Below are 24435 nucleotides of genomic sequence, written 5' to 3' on the forward strand. Positions count from 1 at the left end.
CCCTAGGTAAGCTAAGGGTGAGGCTTGTTGCCAGGGGAACCAACCAGGTGATTGGAGGGTTAAAACTTTCCCACCAGGATGGGAAGAGGGACTGGAGGTTGACTCAATCATTTAATGATTTATCAATCTTGCCCATGTAATGTAGCCTCCATAAAAAGCCCAAAGCGTGGGGTTCACAGAGCTTTCAGGTTGATGACCACATGGAGAGTCTAGGAGAGTTTTCCCACTTGAAGAGGGCATGGAAGCGCCACATTCTTTCCCCATACCTTGCATTAAGTTATTTTATATGCAGAAATTCTTATTATGCATTTAATTTTTTTCAAGTTTTTGCCATAATTGTGTTGAATGAATATTTTTATGTCTGAGGCTATGACCATATTTCAGATAATTTCTGCAGGGGTAGAATGAGAGGGTCAAAGGGCATGAGTGGTTTTAAAAAGATTCTCACTCTTTGTTACCAGTTTTTCTCAGATGCATTTTTTCCCCAAAATGTAAATGACATTATGTGCTCACAAACATTGAGTAGTATCATTGTTAATTTTTAAAACCTTGCTAATTTGGTAGAGAACAATGTATTTTCATTATTTTAATTTTCTCAGTTCAGATGAACGTCTTATATATTAATAATAATATAATTATTGCCAGTGTTTTCCCAGGTTCTTTTCCAGTGGGTTTTGTTTTTGTTTTTGTACTCACATTGAACAGTCTTATGGCATTTCCAATTTTTGTTTAGTTCTTTTATAGTTAGACTCTAATACAAAAGGAAAAACAGATTAGTCTTGTTTTCCAAGATTGGAGGAAGTGGCATTAGTAAAATATTGCTTGTTATTACCTCTATGTCAAATGAATTAGGAAAGGGGAAGCCTATATGCCACTGGCAAAATGGGAGGTATCAGGATTGCTCACTTGAACTTTTATCCAAGTTTCCAGGTTTCGCTTCGTTCTTGTGGAGGAGGAGCTTAGAGGCTTTCTCTGCAGGCTGCTGGTGATGGTCAAGATCAGTAATAACGAGTGACTCTGCGCCAAGTGTCCTGATGTCGCACTCCTACCTGACAGTAGTAGTAACAGTCATCATTGCATCTCCTTCTTGCAGTGGAGGACACTGAACTTGCTCAGGGTTACACAGCTGCTAGGTAGAGGCAGGAAGCTTTTTAGCATCTTGACTCAATTGTAAGAACTTGAAGAACAAAGTTCATCTTTGAGTTTCCTTCATTACCTGTTATCTACACTTATAGTAGTTAAATTGGCATTAGGAAGAATCTCCTTGAAGCAGGTTTGTTGTGGAGAAAGAATATGGAGAAAGCCTTTGTTACTGGAATAAGAGTTACTCGGTACCTTCTATTTCATCTGTTCAGTGCCTAGAGCTTTGAAGGGATTAGTTTTATAAGAAGAGATGCATCTTTAATTTTTTAGGCGACTATAGTTGATGATTTCAGTACTAAAATGAGCATGGTACAAAGGGGTTGAAATAAACTATTTTCAAGTTAAAAAGCTTTAAAAATTATTGGCTAATATTTAGTTGAACCAAACAATGTATTGACTGTTTCTATGAGCTAGGAAAGAAAAACCATTTAACTACCTTGGTGTCTGCCAGGAAAATTAAACTTGACTTCAAAGCTTTGCTCTGATAGTTAATGACATTGAGTACAAGCTGTTGTTTTAATTAGTACATCTGGTCAATCCTTTGTCTCATTCAGGCTACAGCTGTGAAACTGTAAAATGAGACAACATAAAACCAATGGCATTCCGTAATTCATGCCTCTCGAGCAAATATTTCATTTCTCTGACAGAAACTGTCCCTTTGGGAACTCACTTTTCATTTTGAACTACACTTGGAATTTGTAGTTCTTCTTCAGATACACCCTTTTAGTGATTTACCATAAGCAAAGGAGAGAACCTCTCAGCGTTTTAACTTTGACATATACACAATTTTGAGATTGAATCCCAAATTGTGAAGTTGTGTGAAAGAATACAGTTATACAATACATGGAGCCACATCTCTAGTACTTAAAACAAATCAGATTGCATCCTAAATGATTTAGGTAGAAATTTTTAAAAAAGAGAAATTGAACTGACAATCCATGGCAATGTTGCTTATTTTTTTGACTACTGCTTTTTTCATAAAGTGTTGCTTCTGTACTATTGGTCTCTGTGCGCTTAGACGCTTACCAAGCTGATAAAAGTTATGTAGGATATATAATGTTTATATCACTTTGCTGAAGATGGGCTTTATTACGTATATTTGGATACCCCTTAAGCCAAAGCATAAATTCCAAAGCAAGTAACCACTGAAAATTCTAGATATGGTTACACTTACAAGGAATGTTAAGCCCATTTCCCAGCACAGGTATTCTAAAGAAGTTCCACTCCGTTCGAGTATTTGTTGATAGTAGGGCCAGTGAAGTGGTGGGTACCGAGTCCCTGGCACCAAGTTGTGCTGGGGACCTGCATGTCACTGGGCATTTAATTCATTCTTTCAGTAAGTATTTAGGGAGCATCTGTTAAGTGCCACATACTGTCCTATAAACTGAGGGTTCAGCAGTAAATTAAAAACAAAAATTTCTGCCCTCACAAAACTTACAATCTTGGGGGAAGGGGTTACAGGGCCATGCAAACATAGTATTCAGTGGATGTTAAACTTCATTTGGTAAATAAATGTACTTAATTTCAAAGTGAACTGAAAATATGATACAGTAATTTTAGCTCACATTGCCTTTCCTCCAGGGAAATAATTATAAAGCTAGATGATTGACTCAGACTCACCTTAAAATCTCTTTCTACGAATTCTCAAATTCCTTGTTTCTGAAATTTTTTATAGTATCATAACATAGAGCTCACGCTTACACTCTACATGAGTGGTTTCTCAAATTCTTTGTTTCTGGAATTTTTATGGTATTATAACACAGAGCTCATGCTTATACCATAGATGTGGAGTTTCCAAGCTTTGGGGTTTCGCAGGCCACTAATATTTTTGGAGTTAGTTAAAATTGATAAATTGATAAAAGCAGGAATGCCTGCTTTTAATTTTGCCAAGTAAGAACATTAAAAATAAAAACAAAAACTATCATCACCATCATTTTGTAAAAGAAAGGATATTTTAAGACTAAAAAGTAGGCAGGACATAATCTCAGAATAAAGAGTAGTCCTCTGCCTTGAAGAAATAAAATCTTAGGAAAAGCACATTTCATTGTCCTTATTACTTGTATTTTGTCATGGACCTTTAGAAACTATTAATAGAGAACAATTTCACTAATTATAATTTTGGTTTTCCTCATGATGTTGCTAAGGGATTCTGCTGACTCACACTAAAGAAGTTGTATGATTGTTATCTTTTCTCAGAGGTAAATTTTGTATGATGCGTTGTCTGTGTTGTGCCACATGATGGACATTGTCTTGGGATGTACAGGGCAGCAGAGTACAGTATCAAATCAAATTATGCCTCTGCCACTAGGTAACCCAGTTGTGTGATCATAGGTACATCATTTCTCATCTTTGGCACCTGCATCTCCACATATATATTGAGAGAGGATCATTTCTTACATTTTTTTCCAGTTCTTAAACTTGGATTCTGTGTTAGCAACTTAGCTAGTATCCAGTTTTTTTTAATTATGTGTCTAAAAATTAATAAAAATGTTGACTGTGTCTTTCTAAAAATTTGGACCGAGCTCCTGTTCATGTCCTTCAGCTCAGAGCATTTAATTGTTCATACATGATTAACAAAGAGTGTAATTTCATGACTGTGTGCTTTAAATATTAACCATGATTTCCTCGTAAGGACATTAGCTGCACACAGAGATTCAAATATTGTTGCGACCTGCACAACACAAGCCGTGGGAAGGTGAGGGAGGCGGCGAGGGTTGAACTATAATAAAGAGACAGAGACTCATATACAGTTAAATCACAGAGGACCAAGGGACTTGCAGTCTCAAGAGACTGGAGCCCCGAATCGGGTCACTGACAGTATTTATTGATTACAAACAGTGAACATCACATGATTAGAGGCTGGGTCTGTGAAACTCTTACACCACTTCAGAAAAATGATTTCAATACCCAATTATTTGTCCCAAAGCAGCCAAAGCATGTCGTCCCAAGATGACTAAGGTGCGTTATGCACCACCCTGGAGGAGAGAGTCTCGCAGTGAAACTGTTCCATGAGCTGAGCAGAAAGAGCTTAATCTTATCGCTCTAAGGGGCCTCTCTCACAATAAGGTGAGAGGGAGTATCAGAGGCAAGCAGCAGCTTCCCACAAGAACAAGAGGAAGGAGGGGCAAGGCTCCCTCATATTATTTCTTGTAACAGCTCATTGGGGTCTCAGCGGGGTCCCGTCTGGCTTGAGTTGTCCCTCCCACGAGGAATCTTACTCCTCTTTGACCGCAGACCCTTCTCTTGAAAACCAGATGGAGAGACTCAGGATGTTATAAACTCCATCCCAGAGAGGCACAGTCCCACAACTTCTTCTTTCCTTTGGGAAAGGTTGGGGGGTGGGGGGGGGACAAACGGCTAGGCTGCTGTGTGACCACAAACTATTAATATTTTCTAGCTTGCTAGGACCTTTGGAAAATTCGTACAAAATTTGTTGCAATAGATAATATTCAGAAATTTGGTTCATGTAAATAAGTAATGTAATTATGGGTAAAAAAAGGAAAAGGTTTTGAAGTGCCTTTTATTATTTTACATAGACCTCTGAGCTTGGTTTCAAGGAGCTGCCATGAAGAAACTTTGTTAAAATTGAATAATTCTAAAATGAATCCTTTCAGTGGTTCTGGATGAGTAAATTACTACCCAGGTAATTAAAAAAAATATATATATATATATATATATATATATATATATATATATATGTAATTTTATAGAGTAAAAGGTACAGATGTTAAGTTTGATGAATTTTGACAAATGTATGAGATGTAACTCACATCACAAATAAGATTTAGAATATTTCCATCATCCTAGTAAAATAACTGGGTGCCATTTTCTAGTTAATCAGCCCTGCCACGGCGTTTTTCCCATTCAACCCTCTTGCCACTGTTCTGATTTCTGTTGCCATAGATTAGTTTGGCCTGCTTTTTTTAAAACTTCATATAAATGGACATACTCTTTTTGTATAAGGCTTCTTTTGTTCAAACATCCGGATAATTTTTGAAATTCATTCATGTTCCTGTATCTAGCAGGAATTCCTTTTTGTTACTGAGTAGTGTTCCATTGTGTAAGTATATCACAATTTGTTTATCCATTCTCCTATTGGTGGGCATCTCAATCCAGATTTTGGCAATTATTGATAAAGTTTCTATGAACATTTTTTTTAAAGGTTTTATTGGGGAAGGGGAATAGGACTTGATTGGGGAACAATGTGTACTTCCAGGATTTTTTCCAAGTCAACTTGTTGTCCTTTCAGTCTTAGTTGTGGAGGGCGCAGCTCAGCTCTAGGTCCAGTTGCCGTTAGTAGTTGCAGGGGGCACAGCCCACCATCCCTTGCAGGAGTCGAACTGGCAACCTTGTGGTTGAGAGGACGTGCTCCAACCAACTGAGCCATCCGGGAGCTCAGCGGCAGCTCAGCTCAAGGTGCCGTGTTCAATCTTAGTTGCAGGGGGCGCTACCCACCATCCCTTGCGGGACTCGAGGAATTGAACTGGCAACCTTGTGGTTGAGAGCCCACTGGCCCATGTGGGAATCGAACCGGCAGTCTTCGGCATTAGGAGAACGGAGCTCCAACCACCTGAGCCACCGGGCTGGCCCTCAATGAACATTCTTGTACAAGTTATTTGTGTAGACATACTTCTTAATTTCTCTTGATAAATACCGAAAGGTGGAATCTGTGGTTTACCTTTATAAGAGAGAGCCAGTTTTCCAAAACGGTTGTATCATTTTGTGCTTCCATTCGCACTTCTGAGAGTTCCAGTTGCTCTATGTCATTGCCATCATTTAGTGTTGTCACTCTTCTAATTTTAGTCTTTCTGGTAGGTATGAAGAAGTATCTCATTGTAGTTTAAACTTGCATTTTCCTGATGACTGAATGACATTGTATACCTTTTCATGGGTTTATTGGCCATTTGTACATCTTTTGTAAAGTGTCTATTCAGTGTTTTACCCTGAATATTTTTTTGTCTTTTGTTGAGTTGTAGAAGTTCTTTGTATTTCAAATACAAGCGCTTTGTCAGAGTCTTAGGTTGGGTTCCCCAGAAAACAGACTCTGAGAAGGAGATTTGCTGTAGAAAGTTTGTTGGAGAGTGCTCTTGGGAAGAACAAGGGTGAAGGAATGAGCAGGATTAAGTAGATGGAGAAGTTGAACTGTAATTCAGTTGCAGCAGAGGCAGCAGCTCACCCCACAGCAGGCTCTGAAGCTGGATGGCTCTTCAGAAATGTCCTGAGTTGAAGCAAGGACATAGGGCTTCATACCTCCCTCCACACAACTCCCCACAAGTCAGTGACTGCACTGCCCTGAGAGGGAGGATTGCCTTACGTTAGTCACTTCCCTTGGGCTCAGGCTCAGTTCCTCAGAGAAACTCAGCTCTGAGCCATCAGTAGGCAACTCTCAGCAAATATTTTATTTATTTATTATTTTTAAAAATTTTTTATTGGGGATCTGTGTGTTTTTCCAGGACCCATCAGCTCCAAGTCAAGTCGTTTTCACTCTAGTTGTGGAGGGCGCAGGTCACTGGCCTGTGTGGGAATTGAACCGGTGACCTGGGTGTTATGAGCACTGCGCTCTGACCAACTGAGCCAACTGGCCGCCCTAGGCAAATGTTTTGAATTCTGATATTGAATTTTTTTCTCATGGTCTGTGTTTTTGTGTCCTTGCTAAGAAATTTTAACAACCCAAGGGAGCTCCTCTCAACTTGCTTGATGGGGTGCTTCCCTGACTTGTGAATTGCTCTATAAAGCCAATTAGATCTTCAAAAAGAAAGAGAGGGAGGGAGGGAGGGAAGGAGAAAGGAAAGAACGGAGAAAGGAATTTTGCCAATCCAAGATTGCAAAGATATTCTACATTTTCTAGAAGCTTTTGAGTTTTAGGTTTTATATTTAGGTGCATAATCCATCAAAAATTAATTTTTGTGTATGATGTGAGCTACCACCCAAGTAATTTTTGAGGACAATCAGCTCTCTTTCTCTTTTAGGTATATCATCACTTCTCATCTTCCCTTAATTTGCAAAGCAGGGGCATCTTTCATTTCCATTTCTCAGAGTAGAGCATAGTCCAAATGCTGACTGGACAATTTTCTAGCAATTTATTCATTAGTTTGAATTGTAGAGTTCTGAAACCAGGTCTCTAAATTGGAATGATATGATCAGTCCATTTCAGTTTTACAGTTGTTTTTGTCCTTCCTTAGGAGGAATACTTTACATTCATGAATTTTTTTTAAAAGGTCACTTTTATGAATTGATTAGAGAGAATGATGAAAAGATTAATTAATTACCCTGTCACCTTCTACACACAATAGAGCTATTTCTCCATCTTGTGTTCTCCATGCTCTGACAATTTGTCTCGAATGCTGGATTAGCAGCACTTTGGTGAGTTTAATAACTTGGAAAAGACAGACTTATAGTAGCTCAGTATTAAACATTAAAATAGTAACACCAGTTGTTTGATGTCATTTTTCCAAATGTTTCAGTCACTTTTTCCTGTTTCCTCTTGTGTCTTAATAAGACAGGTAGAAATATTCTTATTTTACAGAAGAAAAGTTGAGGTACTGAGTTGTTAACCAATTTAGACATGGAGTCAGCTCTACCTCCCAAGCCAGTGCCCCAACCACTGGATGCGTTCAGAATACTCTCAGTTTGTAAGTTGCTAATAATGACCGTCCTAAATACATAAAGGGCTGACCTGGCCTGTGTGCTCGGATTGCGGGAATTCCCCACTTACTATATGGCAAGTATTGGCTAATGCTGACATGGCAGCTGGAGTTCTCTCGTTTTCTGTAGAGACACGATGAGCTATAGGTCCCTTCCTTCTTCCCAAAGAGGGGGTAATGTTTCAATCAGCCTTTCAGCTAAGAACCCGTTTTCCCATAGAGACCACATGTAACCCCCAGCCTCGTGGGCACAAGTTCAGTATTTTTGCTAATCTCATAAAGGAAACTGAAACAGAAAAGTGAAGTACATGATACACCATTAAATTATTGAAACTTTTTCATAAGCAACATAATTATCCCTTTTAGGTTTTAGGATTTTTTTTATACTGTTAAGACTCCAGGAAGCCATAGGGTACATCACTGCTTCAAGAAATTTTGAAACATAATCCTTTATATCTTGTATATCAAGAGATGGTCTCTCAGAGAAATCTGGTTAAAAAGAAAAAAACAGTTGGATTAAGTTGGATTAAAACCATAGAGCATTTATGGCATTGATTGTGATGATCGTTTTACAGATGTATACTTTTGTCCAAACACAGCATGTTGTATACATTAAATACCTACAGCTTTTTGTGTGTCAATCATACCTCAATAAAGTTTTTTTTTTAAAAAAAACCATGGAACATTTTAGTATTGAATTAAACACATTTTTTTATTGTGAGCAATACATGGTCATTTTAGATAAATTATAAATGTTTAATAAGTTATGTTACAAATTACATATGCTATATTATGTTTATAAATTATAAAGTAAGAAATTTGTTAGTTTATTTTACACTTATTCTACTTATATGTATACCTTTTATTACAAATAAGACATACCAAAAACCAAAGAACATGTTTGCCTCCAGCTTTTTCCTCTATAGCAGTCAGTTATGACTTTCTATGCCCATAAATAGACCTACATCATAATTTTTAATGGCTGAGTGTTGTGATACTGTGATGAAGTATTATAGTTTATTTCGCCAGTCTCCTTTCTTGGACATCTAAGTTCTTTTCAGGTTTGCACTCTTAATAAGTACAGTGGTCTTCTTTGCATAGTTCTTTGTTTCTTGGGATGGATTTCTAGAAGTGAAATTGCTGGATCAAAGAATTCACATTTTTGAGACTTTAAATCTAAATTGCCAAATTATGGTCCAGATAGGTTGTAGCAGTGTCAGGTGTGCTCATTTCTCCCTATCATGGATTAGCAGACAAGTTTTCCCACATCATTGCCAATCTGCTAAATTTAAAAATGTTTTAATTAGCATTAATTATTCATGAAGCTGACCCTTTTTCATGTTCTGGCCATTGTAGATTTGGTCTCACAAATGAGCAGCTCAAAGTCGTGATTATAAATACTTCAGAAACTTTTTCTCATTCATTCATCAGTCTTTTCAACAGTTATATTTTCTTTCCAGGAGCGACTAAAGCTGGTGACTGTTTTGGGTGCTGGCCTTCTCTGTGGAACTGCACTGGCGGTCATCGTGCCTGAAGGAGTCCACGCACTTTATGAAGATATTCTTGAGGGTGAGAGAGAGAAGGGACTTCTTTGAGATATGTTATTCACACGGAGAGTTGAAAGAAGCTTAATGGTATTTTTTCTGAACTCAGTTTATGTTTGGCGTAGAAATCTACATTGAGAAAAGTCCTTAAAACATATCTTTTGACATCTTTGACACTGAACACATCCTTAGCAGGTTGTGATTTGAATGCCTCAATGCATGAATACCACTTAAGATTTATTTGCAATAATACATGAATTCCAGTCTTTCAAAGTATGACAGTTCTTTTTTAATGCCCTCTCAAAAACTTCCCAAATTCTACATGATGATGATTGTATTTTTATTATTCTTTAATGGAAAAATGTATAATATACATGTTTGGATTTAAGGACTCTTTATAGTAAACTTTGTAGATAATTAGTGAGGACCTCTGCAGTAAAGGATAACAAAAAACCTAAAGAGGCCTCTCCTGACGCTAATAGCAAGAAGAGAACAGTATTGTGGTGTAAGAGTAAATGCTGGTTGGTCAGCTTGGTTCACTTACCTGCTAAATAATTTGGTCCTTCACACCAGCTCGCACACATATTTGATTCAAGGTTGTGACTCAGCAAAATCAGATTACTACTTGTCGTGAAACTTAACAGATACTTGTGAAGGATTGAAACCACAGCTGTTAAATTGGTGAGCTGAATCTTCAAGTGCCGAGAGCCTACTGGACTTTAAGAATAGTATAAAGAGGTACGGCCTTCCAAATTTTTTACTAGATGCAATATAAACAAATCATTTTTCAGATCTCCGTTGAGGAAGAAACCTGTGTCCGTTATCCAGAGTGGTGATGCTCTTATGCCTGGGGTATGAATATGGGCGTAATGGTAAAGAGTGAGGTCTTAATGCAAAATAGGGCAGAGGCTGAGAGAATTGCTCAGCTGTAAGGGGAGAAAAGTAAGAAATCAGGAGCCTTGGAGCACTGGTTTCTGTTCTTTTTGATCATATATCCTATTGGGGTAAAAAAATATACATGTACTATTTTACTTATTTTCTCTGCACATGATAAAACAGCCTAAAATGGACAATTTTGAACTATGTCATTTAAAGTAAATGTGTATAGATTAATATTTCCTTTCTTATCCCAGTGGATCATCTTGAATTTTTCTGGGTGTGATTATTCTACTGTAGAGAGATCATTATCCTAGTATACTAGAAGGCATTCAAAACCATGATTAAATAGACAATTACATTTTTTTCTTGTCTTTGTAATTCAGAAAGAATTATGGGTGGCAGTAGTTTTCTAAACTTGTCTGATAATAAAAGGTTCTTGAGGGAGGGGTGCATTTTAAAAATATTATTTCCTAACCTAGACTACAGTATCAGAATCTCCAGGGGAAAGGCTTGGGAATATCTTTTTAACAAATTGCCAAATGATTCGTATTAGACAAGTTTTGGAAATACTGGGGTACGGGAAAGAAGGTATAGTTTTGTTTCTGTTTTTTTTTAATAACAGTTTTATTGAGATCTAATTCACATACTGTATTTTAGATATAGTTTTAAGCTTAAATTCAGCTACTGTGTGTTGGATTGCATTTCTTTATTTTCAGTTTTCCTGGGTTTTGATCCAAAATACTTCTGTGAATTCCTTTGAAAATAGAATGTTCTTTATAAACTTGCTTCTCCAAAAATAAGCATTCTGGTCTCTGGAACCTTTTATCATAGATTAATCTCCAGCCCTGACATTATTTAAAATTTATTATTTTCATTTATATATTTTACATTCATTCTTTTTGGTGTACACCTCTATGAGTTGTGACAAATGTGTAAAATTATGTTATCGCCACTATGGTCAAAATACAGAACAGTCCATCACACAGAAAATACTACCTCATGTTTAAAAAAATAAAAATAAATAAGAAAAGAAAACGAAAATACTACCTTTTGTAGTCAACCTTTCCTCTACCCCCAACCTTTGGCAACTACTGATCTTTTTTCTCTGTCTATAGTTTTGCCTTTTTGAAATGTCATACAAATGTAATCTTGCAGCCTTTGGGTCTGGCTTCTTTAACTTAGCATAATGCATTTGAGAGTCATCATATTGTTCTGTGTATCAATAGTTTATTCCTTTTTATTTCGGAATAGTAGTCCATTGTTTGCATGAACTATAGTTTGTTTATTCCTTTATCAGTCAAAAGACATGGGTTGTTTCCAGTTTGGGTTATATTATATTATATTATAATATGTATTATATTATAGATAAAGTCACTATAAACATTTGTGCACAGGTTTTTGTGTGAACATGAGCTTTTATTTCTCTTGCATAAATACTTATAAGTGGAATTGCTGGGTCATATGGCATGTGTGTATTTAACTTTATAAGAAATTGCCAAACTCGTTTCCAGAGTGGCTGTACCATTTTGCATTCCCATCAGTAATGTATGAGAGTTCCAGTTGGTTCCCTTCCTTGCCAGTCATTGGTGGTGTCTGTTTTTGGTTTTTTATTTTAGTCGTTCTAATAGATTGTTAGTGGTATCTTAATGTGGTTTTAATCTGCAATTTCCTAATAGGTAATGATGTTGAACATCTTTTCCTGTGCTTGATTGCCACTGTTGTCTCTTCTTTGATGATATCAAATATTTTGCCCATTTTTTAACTGAATTTTCTTATTATTGAATTTGGAGAATTCTTTATGTATTCTGGATATAAGTCCTTTATCAGATGTGTGATCTGCCAGTATTTTCGCCTAGTCTGTGGCTTATCTTTTCATTTTCTTGATAGCATCTTTCACTGAATTGTTTTTAATATTAATGAAGTCCAATTTGTCAGTTCTTTATTTCACAAATTGTGCTTTTGGTGTCATATCTAAAAACCTCTGTTAAAACCAAGTTCACAGAGATTTTTTTCTTGTTTTCCTCTAGAAGTTTTATAATTTTAGGTTTTACATTTAGGTCTATGATCCATTTAGGGTTAATTTTGAATACAAAGTGAAGGTTCATTTTTTTGCATATGGATAGAGGTCCAATAGTTCCAAAACCATTTGTTGAAAAGACTATCCTTCTTCTGTTTGTCTTTCCACTTTGTTAAAATCAATTGACTATATTTGTGTTGGTCTATTTCTGGACTCTTATTTTGTTCCATTGATCTGTATACCTATCCTATGCCAATTACTACATTGTCTTGAAGACTAGCTTTAGAACCAATCTTGAAATCAGATAGTGGAGTCCTTCTAACTTTGTTCTTATTTTTCAAAATTATTTTGGTTAAACTAGTTCCTTTGCCTTTCTACAATTTTGGAATGAGCTTGTCAGTATCTACAAAAAACTATGCTGGGATTCTGATTGAGATTGAATTGAATCTGTAGATTAATTTGGAGAGAATTGACATCCTAAGAATACTGTGGTTTTCTAATCCATGAACACTGTATAGCATCAGTGTTGTAGTTTTTAGCATACAGATCTATAGATATTTTATTACATTTACACCTAAATATTTCATTGTTTTGTGCAATTGTTAATGACACTTTTTTAAAATTTCAATTTCCAGTATTTTAGTATTCAGAAATTCACTAAACTCACTTGTTAGTTATAGCAGCTTTTTTGTAGATTCTTTGGGATTTATTACATAATTATAATGTTTAATGTTTTCCTTTCCAATATGCTTTTTTACCCCCCTTTCTTTATTGCACTGATTACACCATCCAGTATGAGGTTAATTAGGAATGAAAGTGGACAGTCTTGCCTTGTTCTCATTCAATCTTTTACCATTAAGTATGATGTGAGATGTAGGTTTTTTTATAGATTCCTTTTTCAGGTTAAGGAACTTTTCTGTTCCTAGTTTGTTGAGAGTTTTAATCTTGAATGAATGTTGTCAAATCCTTTTTTTAGTCTGGTATTGTGGTGAATTATAGTGATTTTCAAATGTTGAACGAGACTTGGATATACCACTCTCCCCACCCTAACCCCCGGCTGTTATGTATTGTATTTTTTATATATTGCTTGACTCAGTTTTCTGATACCTTGTTGAGAATTTTTGTGTTTCTGTTCATGAGCAATATTGGCTTGTGGCTTTCTTACGATGTCTTTGTATAGTTTTTGTTATCAGAGTAATTCTGGCCTCTAAAGGTTGGGAAGTATACTCTCTTCTGTATTCTGGAAAAGACTACATAGAATCAAAAATATTTCTTCCTTAAATGTTTGTTAGAATTTACCAGTGAAACTATCTGGGACTGGAATTTTTTACGTTGGAAGATTTTTAGCTATGAATTGCATTTCTTTTATAGCTATTAGACTATCCAAGTTATCTACTACTTCTTGAGTATGCTTTGGAAGTTTGTGTCCTTCAAGGAATTGATTCCTTTCTTCTAAGGTAAAGAATTTATGGGCATAAGGTTGTTCATAGTAATCTTTTATCCTTTTAATATCTGTAGTAATTTCTTCTTTTTCATTCCTGATATTGCTAATTTGTCTTCTCTCTTTTTTTACGTTGGTAATGCTGCTGGTTGAAACACCATGTTTGATTTCATTGATTTTTTTTTCTTGGTTGATTTTTCTGCTTTCTAGTTCATTAATTTCTGCTCTTTATTATTTTCTTCCTTTTGCTTACTTTAGGCTTTTATTTGCTCTTTTTCAAATTTCTTTAAGTGGAATCTTATTGCTTTGAGATCTTTCATTTCTAGTAAAAGCATTAATGCTATAAGTTTCCCTTTAAGTACTGCTTTAGTAGCATCCCAGGAATTTTGATATATTTTTATCTTCATTTAGTTAAAAATACTTTCTAATTTCTCTTCAAAATTTTTCTTTAACCAATGTATTATTTAGAAGTGTATTATTCATTTCACGATGGTCAAAGAACATCGTATATTTTTTGAATGCTTACAAATTTGTAAATGCTTTTTTTAATAGTCCAAAATATGGCTTATCTTGCTGACTGTTCCATACACTCTTGAAGAGTATGTATTCTGTTGTTATTTGGTAGAATGTTCTATAAGTGTCAATTAGGTCAATTGTTTGATAATGTTGAGTAGGTCAAGTTGTTTGATAATGTTGGTCTTCTGTATCCTTGCTGGTTTTCTCCTTTTATTTATTACTAAGATAAGAGTATTGAAATCTCCACGTATAATTGTGGATTTGTCTGTTTCTCCTTCCAGTTGTATTAGTTTTTGCTTTATGCATATTGAAGCTCTTTGGTGCCTGTACATTTAGGATTGCTATGTCTTTTTAATGAATTGATGTTTTTCATCATTATGTAATATCTTTATTCCTGGTAATATTCCTTGTTCTCAAGTCTACTTTATCTGTTATTACATAGCCATTCCAGTTTTCTTTTGATCAGTGTTTACATGTCTTTCTCCATCTTTTCACTTTTAACCTATGTGATTCATTATGTATAAAGAGGGTTCTTGTAAACAGCATACAGTTGGATCATATTTTTTTTAATATTTTTTTTAGGATTAGGGCCCAACTCTGAAATTACAGAGTCTAATTTATCAATCTGTAGATGCTAAATTACAACCTTTTTTTTTAATTGATGTGTAGTTGACATACAATACCCCATTTGTTTCAGGTGTACATCAAAGTGAATCAATATTTATCTACATTACAAAGTAATCACTATTGTAAGTCTAGTTACCATCTGTCACCATACAAAGTTATTACAATATTATTGACTATATTCCCTATGCTGTATATTACATTCCAATGACTTATTCATTTTATAACTGGACGTTTGTACTTCTTTTTTTTTAAATTCAGGTGTACAAACCAATATAACAGTTAAACGTTTATCATTTATATCCTTCACACAGTGATAACCCCCCTTCTCCCATCTACTGCCCTTCTGACGTTGCATACAGCCATTATATTTCCACTGCCTCTACTCCTAATGCTGTACTCCACGTCCCATAACCATATATATATATATATATATATATATATATAAAATTGTAGTTGACATTCATTCTTGCTCAGCTTCAGCCTCAGGTGTACAGTGCAGTGATCAGGCATCTACATCATCCCTGAATTGGTCTCCCTAATGAGACAAGTGTCCATCGGATACCCTACAAAATCTTTACATTATTGATTACATTTCCCAAATTGACTTTCGTATCCCCATGACAATTTTGTGGTTACCGATTGTGCTTTCTAATCCCCTCAACTTCCCCATCTTCCCCATCTAGCATGGATCTTATTTTTAAAATCTCTGTTTTCTAATTCATGTGTTTCGATCAGGGGTTGGCAAACTTCTTTCATAAAGGGTCAGATAGTAAATATTTTAGACTTTGTGATCCACATGATCTCAGTTGGTACTATTCAATTCTACCCTTGTAGCCAAATTCACCAATTCTTTCCTCTGTCATCTCCATTCTGTTATTGACCCCATCCAGTGAACTTAACTGTTTCACATATTATTAATGTTTTTTCCAATTCTAAAATTTCCACTTGGTTCCTTTTGATAGTTTGTATTTCTCTGCAGAGGACATCCATTCATTTAAATGTGTAAACACATTTAATGTGTTTACCTTTACCTCAGAGAGCATAGTTATAGCTGCTTTAAAGTCTTTTGAGTATTCCAGTATCTGAGGTATCTTGGGGTTGGTTGATTGTCTTTTCCCTTGGTGTTTGGTCATATTTTTCTTTTGCTTTGTATGTCAAGTAAGTTTGGATTATACCATGGACATTTTGAATATTATAATTTGAGACTCTAGGTCCTCTCAAAATCCTTTGGATAATGTTTGTTTCTTTTGTTTTAGCAGACAGTTAACTTGGTTGGGTTCAGATTGCCAATTCTGTGTTACCTTTTTTGGGTGATGGTTCCAATTTTAGTTTAGTTTTCAAGGCCTTTACAATGCTGCTTTGTGTCTTCCCCCCCCCTCTTCTGCCTCACCCCCCCCCAATCCGGTTCAAGCCATTGGTTCTCAGTCTAGTTGTGTAGGACACAGCTCCCTGGCCCATGCTGGTGTTATGAGCCTTGCGCTCCCCCCACTGAGGCAGTCGGCTGCCAGTCCTTGGTCTGCCACTCACAGCCCCTCACAGCAGCTCTCTCTGGCTGCCAGCCACTCACGATGGCAGGGCAGCTCACAGCACCTCCGGCTGCTCACGGTACCTCAGCTCCAGGGAGAGCCACTATTCACAATCTTAGCTGTAGAGGGCACAGCTCACTGGCCCATGTGGGAATCGAACCGGCAACCTCGGCATTAGGAGCATGGCGCTCCAACCACCTGAGCCACCAGGCCGGCTCTTTGTGTCTTGTCCCTGCAGAGTTCAGAGGTGAGTGGGACTTGTGCCATTTAGACACAGGATTAGGGGACCTTCCCCAGCTCTTTCCAGTATTCCTCTCACACTTTCTTGCTCTCAGGGGACCCTTTCCTTGGTCCTCTGGCCAGAAAGAAGTTTCTCTAGGAGTTTTCGTTGCCTGTGCTGTCACTGCTTAGTTGCATGTATCTTGGGCTGCTCTCAGGGCAAAGGGACAGGAGAAAAGAGAGAGAATGGAATAACTAGATTTCTCTCCACACTTTTCAGACCACTGGGGTGCTTTTCCCAGGTACTGTGGCTAGAAAGATGGGGTTTTCCTTGGGGTTTTAATTGCCTGCATTACTGCCATGCTGTTCTGCAATTGGGGCTGCCTTCAAATTAGGGCTGGGAAAGAAAAAAGGGAGAAAAGAAAAAAAGGGGACTGGGGACTTCCACACCAGCACCTCTCAGCAGTCTCTTTTCTGGTCCTTTGGCCAGAGGACAGGGTTTCTTTTGAAGTTTTTGCTGCCCTCTCTCCTCTTGCTATTGTTTACTTTTTGTAGTCCTCAAGTAGTTAGATATATTTTGTGTGTTTCGAACAGAGTTTTTGTTTTAACGCTTTTGCTGCGTTAATTGATTTGAAGTTTTTTTTCAAAATGTGTCAGAAATCCACAAAAAACAAAAAGTTGATATTTGGACTATTTTATGCATTTAATAATAACAATTTGAGCTTTGTATATAAATGACATTTTTATGTATAAAAAATTCCTATTATTGATTCTTGAAAAATGCAAAAATACAGAAAATTGTATATCTACTTTTCTAAACTTCCTTTCTGGAAGTTTCCATCCACAGAGAAGGGAAATATTTGTTTGAATATATCCGACTGTTGCAGCAAAAGTTAATCAATGCATGATTTAGGCTATAGTGGATTTACTTCATCTTTGCCAGCACCAGAAGTCCCCATCATTCTTTATATAAACTAAATATTAATACTCCACTCGATTAAAAATTTTTGAGATAGCTCAACCATGATATTAACTTATTTAAACTAAGCTGTCTCCAAATTTTCCACATTTTTCTTCATACTGATGAGTTTAGTCACAATCACTTTAGTTTCTGCTGCTTTACCTGTTTCTCCTCCCCGACCCTTTTCCTCTATTTGTAGATCAAACCAACTTTACTCCAAACTGGTTTAATTCTTCCATTGATTTTGCAATTATGATAATTAACAGATACTTTTTAGAGCTCAGTGTATCTATGAGCTCTGATACTTTAAAAAGCACTATTACCGTGTTTCCCCGAAAATAAGACCTAGTCGGACCATCAGCTCTAGTGTGTCTTTTGGAGCAAAAATTAATATGAGACCCAGTATTATATTATGTTATGTTATACCCAGTCTTATAGTAAAATAAGGCTGGGTCTTACATTAATTTTTGCTCCAAAAGATGCATTAGAGCTGATTGTCCATCTAGGTCTTATTTTCAGGGAAACCCGGTAAATACTAATGTAAAAAGGAGACTCTCACATATTCTTTTATAATTATAGCTCTAAAATCACTGGAATTAAATGATTATCAGCAATCGTGAAAAAACTCTTTCTATAGAAACAAGTTTTAAGAACATAGTTTATTGAGTATTATTACAGTGCTTGTTTACTGTGGAGCTAAAATTTGAAATCACCATAATTCTTTGGAACTTGAGAATTGATATGTTTAGGAAAGCATGCTATTGGGTCAAAGACCTAAATAGAAATGTTATATATTCATAGCTAGAAAATTATTGAAACTGTTGTCATCAGGAATGGTTCAATATAGATTTCCTGCTGACTTCTCCAAGAATGCCACATATCAGATTCTTAGAGAGGTACAGTTACCATCTTAACAGCTTTTCTCTGTTGTTTTGTTCTACGTTTAAATAAAAGGAAAAGGTTATACCTGCTACTATATTAATTAACTCTTACCCTATCATTCATTAAAAAGAGGATCTGTAATACTCTTTTTATACTTTACTTTCAGAATTCTGAAACATGGATAATTATGGACTAATAAGATCTATCTCCTCTTTTATGTTGTCTGCTAAAATATCTGGCGTCTGCTTTTTTTATGCACACTCCTCTTTTTCTCCAACATTGTTTTATTTGCTCAGTATTGTATCTGACCAGATATTCAGGTCAAATATTTAACATAAATATTTAAAAATGAATCTCCCAAATTAATTCCATTTAATATATAACTATGTTTCTGAACATGTAGTGAGCACTTACCACTTATTATATACCGTCCTGACTGGAGCTAGGTGAAGGTGATAGTTGCAAAACAATATGAATGTACTTAATGCCAGAGAACTATACATTTAAAAATGGTTAAAATGGTAAATTTTATGTTATGTATATTTATCATTTTAAAAAAAGCTATGAAAACAAATAAAAAATACCTTTCAGGATTAGAAAAATACAAGTTTTTATTATCTTCAGTTGACGTGTATTTTTTTGCCCCTCGTAAATGACTTTTAAAGAATTAAGGCAGAGTCTAAAATATAACAACAGACTTGTTCAATTTCTTTGATCAAGGGTAAAAGTACCTAATCTAATTATAAATGATAAATGTCTAGTATGTTAGTTTCTATTCATGAAATACAAAGATAAGGAGTCAGGCCTTGAAGCATTTATATTTTGAGTATCAAATATGTGACTATAAACTAGTCATATTACTTGGCCAGATGTCGTTTACTGTAATTCATAATCTCCCAACAATTTGATAATTCTAGAACTGAATTTAGATCCAGGATGTGCCTCTTTTAAACTGGTCTCCCTTTTTGGTTTCTAGTTACTGATTGCCCCATGATATTTTCTAAAGCTAAAAGTTTTATATTTGATTTGCTCTTTATTTGCAATTTTTATATCAACTTAGGTATAAAATTAGATGAATTTGATTGTAATTATTTTATTGTTGCAGCTCTTCATTCGCCTGTTTTCATCAGAATAAAACTTACAATGGTTTCTGATAAGATTGGCATGAATTTCTCAGCCACAAAGGAAGATTTGGGGATGATATCCCTTGGGAATATGAGTGCTTTCTTGCTTGGTGATTTGCTTCCATTTACTAGGTTTTGAGAATACTAGGCAGTTTAAAGGTCTGCATGCCAGAAAGAGAAGACACTTGAGAATTTTTTCATCATGAACTTTAAGGAGTTTGTGATTGGCTGGATTACAATATAGGAAATGCATGATTTTGCAGTAAAGTAAGTAGAGCTTGAAATACAGAAGAATGGAAGCTTCCATGTGAAAAATGTTTTAAGGGGAAAACATATTTTCTGTTTATGGTTCATTCTGCTCTAGGAAAACACCACCAAGCGAGTGAAACACAGAATGTGATTGCATCGGACAAAGCAGCAGAAGTACCAGTTGTTCATGAACACGAGCACAACCATGACCACACACAGCTGCATGCCTACATCGGTGTTTCTCTTGTACTGGGTTTCGTTTTTATGTTGCTGGTGGACCAGATTGGCAGCTCCCACGTGCATTCTACTGATGGTAAGTGACCCCAAGGCTTTCTGGGCAGTGCAATAAATTTGCAGTTTAGAAAATCACAAATGATTGAATAATTCAGTGTATGTCACTGGCCTGATTTATTGCTAAAACTCTTGTCTTCTTCAGGTTTCCTTGAACATTTTATTCAGTTGGGGGAGTTACTGAGTTGTGGCATGTGGCTCAAGAGAGTGTTTATTGGGTATTACCCATGTTATCTTAAAGCTGTCACATTTTAGTTACAAGTCTAGGGCAGAAGTTTTTAACCCTTTTTGTGCCATGGAGCACCTTAGGTAGTCTAAAGCCTATAGACGAACCTTTTTTTTGAATACTATTTTTAAATATGTAAAGCATAGTGCGTAGGATTACAGAGAAAACCAATTATATTGAAATTTAGTTACCAAAACATTAAAACAAATATCTGATATAATAATATATGTCCTTTTTATTGATGCATTAAATAATGAGATAGTACATTTAAATTATAAGCAAGGTTAAATTTTATTTTTTCAGACATCAGTATGACAGCTACTGTTGCTCAGCTGGACTAAGAACATTCAATGGTGAGACGGCCTTCAACAAGGCAACGTGAATGTCAAGTTGAGCATCTAGTTCATTTGGGTTTTTGTTTTGATATTTACTAGTTTAGAAAATCCTAATTCAGGACGATATTTTCTTACAAATATACCTAAGCACATTTGTAGGTTGCTTATCAAGGAAAGGTAAGCTTCTCTGAAGAACAACTAGAATTCTCCAAAACTTAAAATTTAACTCCAGTCATAGTAACTTTTTTGCCTTAAGATCAATGAATTCATCTTTGGGGAGGTCAACATCTTTGATATGATTTATGGTAAATAAAGGATTCTGATCCATGAAACAACTTCGAAGCCATAAAGATAGAAATAAATTTGAAAGAGTTATAATAGACATAGGGCTTTACAGATATCTCTTTTCAAATACATTGACAGAGAACTTTGCAGGTAGAAACTACTAGAAAGCAGCATGGATATCTTGGTCCCCAATGGGCAGTGATCCCGTGACTTCCACTGTTTGGTGGTTGGAATGACTGTTGGGTGAAAGAAGCCTCATAGCTGCCTAGCTCTGTCAGGCAGGAAGGCTAACCGTGCAATGTGGCAGCAGTTCTGTAAGCCCTAATTTAGCGTAGTGGTGACTGAAAGCAATAATATCAAGGTATCTTCACCTGTAACATAATGTGAAATTATCTGGTTTCTAAACCAGATAAAGTATAGGTAGTGCTAGTATGACTTGTGGGTTATTGTCTACATTCATAATTAAAGGACGTGCTAATTTTCAGTTAGTGGCTAGTAAAAACAAAAATGCATTTTTTTCCAAGTTAAAATCACAGATGCCCCCTGTATTCTACCTATGTTCTCCTGTGGACCTCAGGTTAAGAATCCTTGGCCTAAAAATAACTGTAGGAAAGCAGTAAAAATCACTAACAGATACTTATAAAAAGATAAAAATAGTTCTTAAGCATAAAAAGATGATCAGTTTTACTTAAAATAAGAAAAATGCAAATCAAAAATGCTGAGATGCCATTTCTCACCTGTCAGGTAAAAATTCAAAAGCTTGACAATACACTCTATTGGCAAAGCTATGGTGAAACAGAGCATCTATTGCTGTGAGAATGCAAATTGGTACAGCTCCTATGAAGGGGAATTTGGCAATATCTAACAAAACTACATATGTGTTCATTCCCAATTCAGGAATTTATTTCTACAATAATGGCTCCAATATGAAAATACTTATGCACAGGACTATTCAATGCAGTATTATTTATCATTGTACAACTATTTATGTGTAGTCATGGAGACTGGTTGAACGAAGTGTAGTGTGTACAAATAATGGAGTTTTATGTAACTGAAAAAGAATGAAATCAGTTTTCTGTGAACTGATAGGGAGAGATTTCTAGGAGATAGTGTTAAGGAAAAAGCAAAAATATAAATTAGCTTCTATTGTATACTGTATTTTATGTAAGAAAGAAGGGAAAATGAGATTATATATGTTTGTTTTTACAAAATAAAAAAAGAAATGTAAAGATCAATGAGAAGACAAAGCTGGTTACCTGTAAGGAGCATGGGGTGTGATAGTGCAGAGGGTTTTAGGAGGGTATGACACTTCCCTGGGCATGCTTTTTTGATATAGTTTTGATTTTTAGAAACATGTTGATATTCTCCACATTCAAAAATAAAATGAAATCAACAAGGATAAGGGAGCTAACTGAAACAGATGAATTGTATTTTACGTGAATGACACAGTTACACTGAAGGGGATTAACAAAAAAACGAACACAAGTAATTTATGACTGTAATATTTGCCTATACACCTTTAGTCTTGGGTGGACTTGGGGAAGAAGTATAAACAATGAACTCTTATTCGTAGGCTTTGCTTTTTGTAATGGTGTGGGCAAAACAATTCTAAAACTGTCCAGATGTATTATAGGATCGAGCAAATGAGTAAATGTGTTGATGTTGGTAGAACCAGGGTTCTTTCTCACTGTGGAAGAAGGGATGTACAAATATGGAATGAGATAAGGTAAGAAAGAACCCTTGAAGGGATGGATTGGAATTGGAGCAGTTTGGACTCGTGATTTCTAAAACTTGTATGTGTATAGGTATGTATATGTGTATATATATGTATATACATGTGTATTTACATATATATGTATAAACATGTATGTATGTCGTAGCTCTGTCTTCAGGGAAGACCTAGAAGGAAAGACACCCCCCACACCCTCCCACCCCAGCAATGAGCATACCAGGGCTCTTCAGAGAAATGGCTGATTCTAGGATGGGCAGGGTAGGTACAACATGAGTTTGGAGCATCTAGTGCTCAACAAAAGCAGGAAGAAGAAAGTTGGAAATGTGTCACAGTATATGAACCAGCTTGAAGGTGCTCCCACTGACCAGATATAAGACAGCTTGAGTACCAAAATCATAAAGAACAGTAATGAAGCGTAAAGCATTGAGAAAATAGGAATCGATGAGCCTGTCCAAGGCAGGGGGGTGGGGGGGTTATGTGTGGTTGGAGAGGGAGGGGAGAAAGGAAGGTAAGAGAAGGGAGGGGCACTTGCTCACCGTAGAATACTGTAGAAGGAGTGCTGGAATTGGAAAACCATCATTTTTGCAACCTTCATCATAAAAATTGGCTCACGCAGGAGTCATCAATGTATGTTAAATGTAGGGGCTAAATTTTGATTTGATTGCAAGGGAAAAGAAGTAACTAAACAAAATCGGACAGTATCTTGACTAGATGATCCAAATGAATGGCATTGGCGTTCTGCTTTCGTGTGGGCAAGTAAGTTCCTGTCAGGCCAACCTCCTTACAGATGACTATAAACTCTGGACAAAATTTTAAAAACAACTACTTAAAGACACAGGAACGTTACCGAAACAGGCAAATTCTGGAGGAGAGTCAACAGTTGAAACAGAGTGATTCTTATTTTTACTACTTTTAGCTATCTGTGGGGTAGCTAACACTCTGATAGAAAACCCAGTCTTTGTGGCCTGAGGAACCAGAAGGCAGTGTAACTAACACTTCTGGAAAGCAAGGGGAGGATCTTAGGAGAGACAGAGAAACGCAGCCCCAAATTCTATGTATGAACTCTGCCTAAGTCTCTGAGCCCTGAACGATGCTTTACTGGTCAGACTCCAGACAACTCAGCTAAAGATGAAAGTTAAACCGAGATTTGAGCATTCGCCAATCAGACAGTTTGTAGTTTGAGCCAGACCAAGTTATGTAAAGCAAAACAAAAAATCAATACTCTTTGGAGGACTATAATAGAATCCAGAGTATTCATAAGAAAATACTCACCTTGTCCCAGATATGATTCAGAATTGCAGCAGATGTACATCTTAGGCATCTAGCTGTGCTATCCTGAGCATTACCTATATAATATTCCACCTAAGAATGCACAACCTAAGGACATATTAGACAAACCCAAAAGGAAAGATCATTCTATTAAAAACAAGAAAGATACCGGGAGGGGAATGTAGTCTTGAAAGATAGCAATGTCACAAATGTCAGAGACAGAGAAAATGTTCCAGATTAAAAGAGACTAGAAAAATACAACTAAGTACACTATGTGATGTTAGACTGGATCCTTCCTGGATAGGAAAAATGCTCTGAAAGACATTCTTGGACAATTGACAAAATTAGAATTTACAAGAGAGATTAGAAAGAAGTATCAATGTTAAATTGACTGAAGGTGATAACTACTGTGATTACATAATAAAATATCCTTTCTCTTACAAAAGACACACTGAAGTATCTAGGGGTACATAGTGTGATGTATGTGATTTACTCTAAAATGAAAAAAATGTATACATATGTATA

At 36.0% G+C, this 24435-nt stretch overlaps 1 protein-coding gene across 2 annotated transcripts in view; it reads left to right on the forward strand.

Moving 5' to 3' along the window:
- Positions 1 to 24435, forward strand: part of SLC39A9 (solute carrier family 39 member 9) — a 45332-nt gene that overhangs the window by 9996 nt on the left and 10901 nt on the right. For both annotated transcript variants that reach the window (XM_081047737.1, XM_081047738.1), the window contains exons 2-3: positions 9248 to 9356; positions 19888 to 20085. In XM_081047737.1, coding sequence (XP_080903863.1) covers positions 9248 to 9356; positions 19888 to 20085 — 307 coding nt within the window. The remainder of the gene's footprint in view (positions 1 to 9247; positions 9357 to 19887; positions 20086 to 24435) is intronic.

The sequence above is a fragment of the Rhinolophus hipposideros genome, assembly GCF_964194185.1.
Source record: "Rhinolophus hipposideros genome assembly, chromosome: 5".
Taxonomy (NCBI): Eukaryota; Metazoa; Chordata; class Mammalia; order Chiroptera; family Rhinolophidae; genus Rhinolophus; species Rhinolophus hipposideros.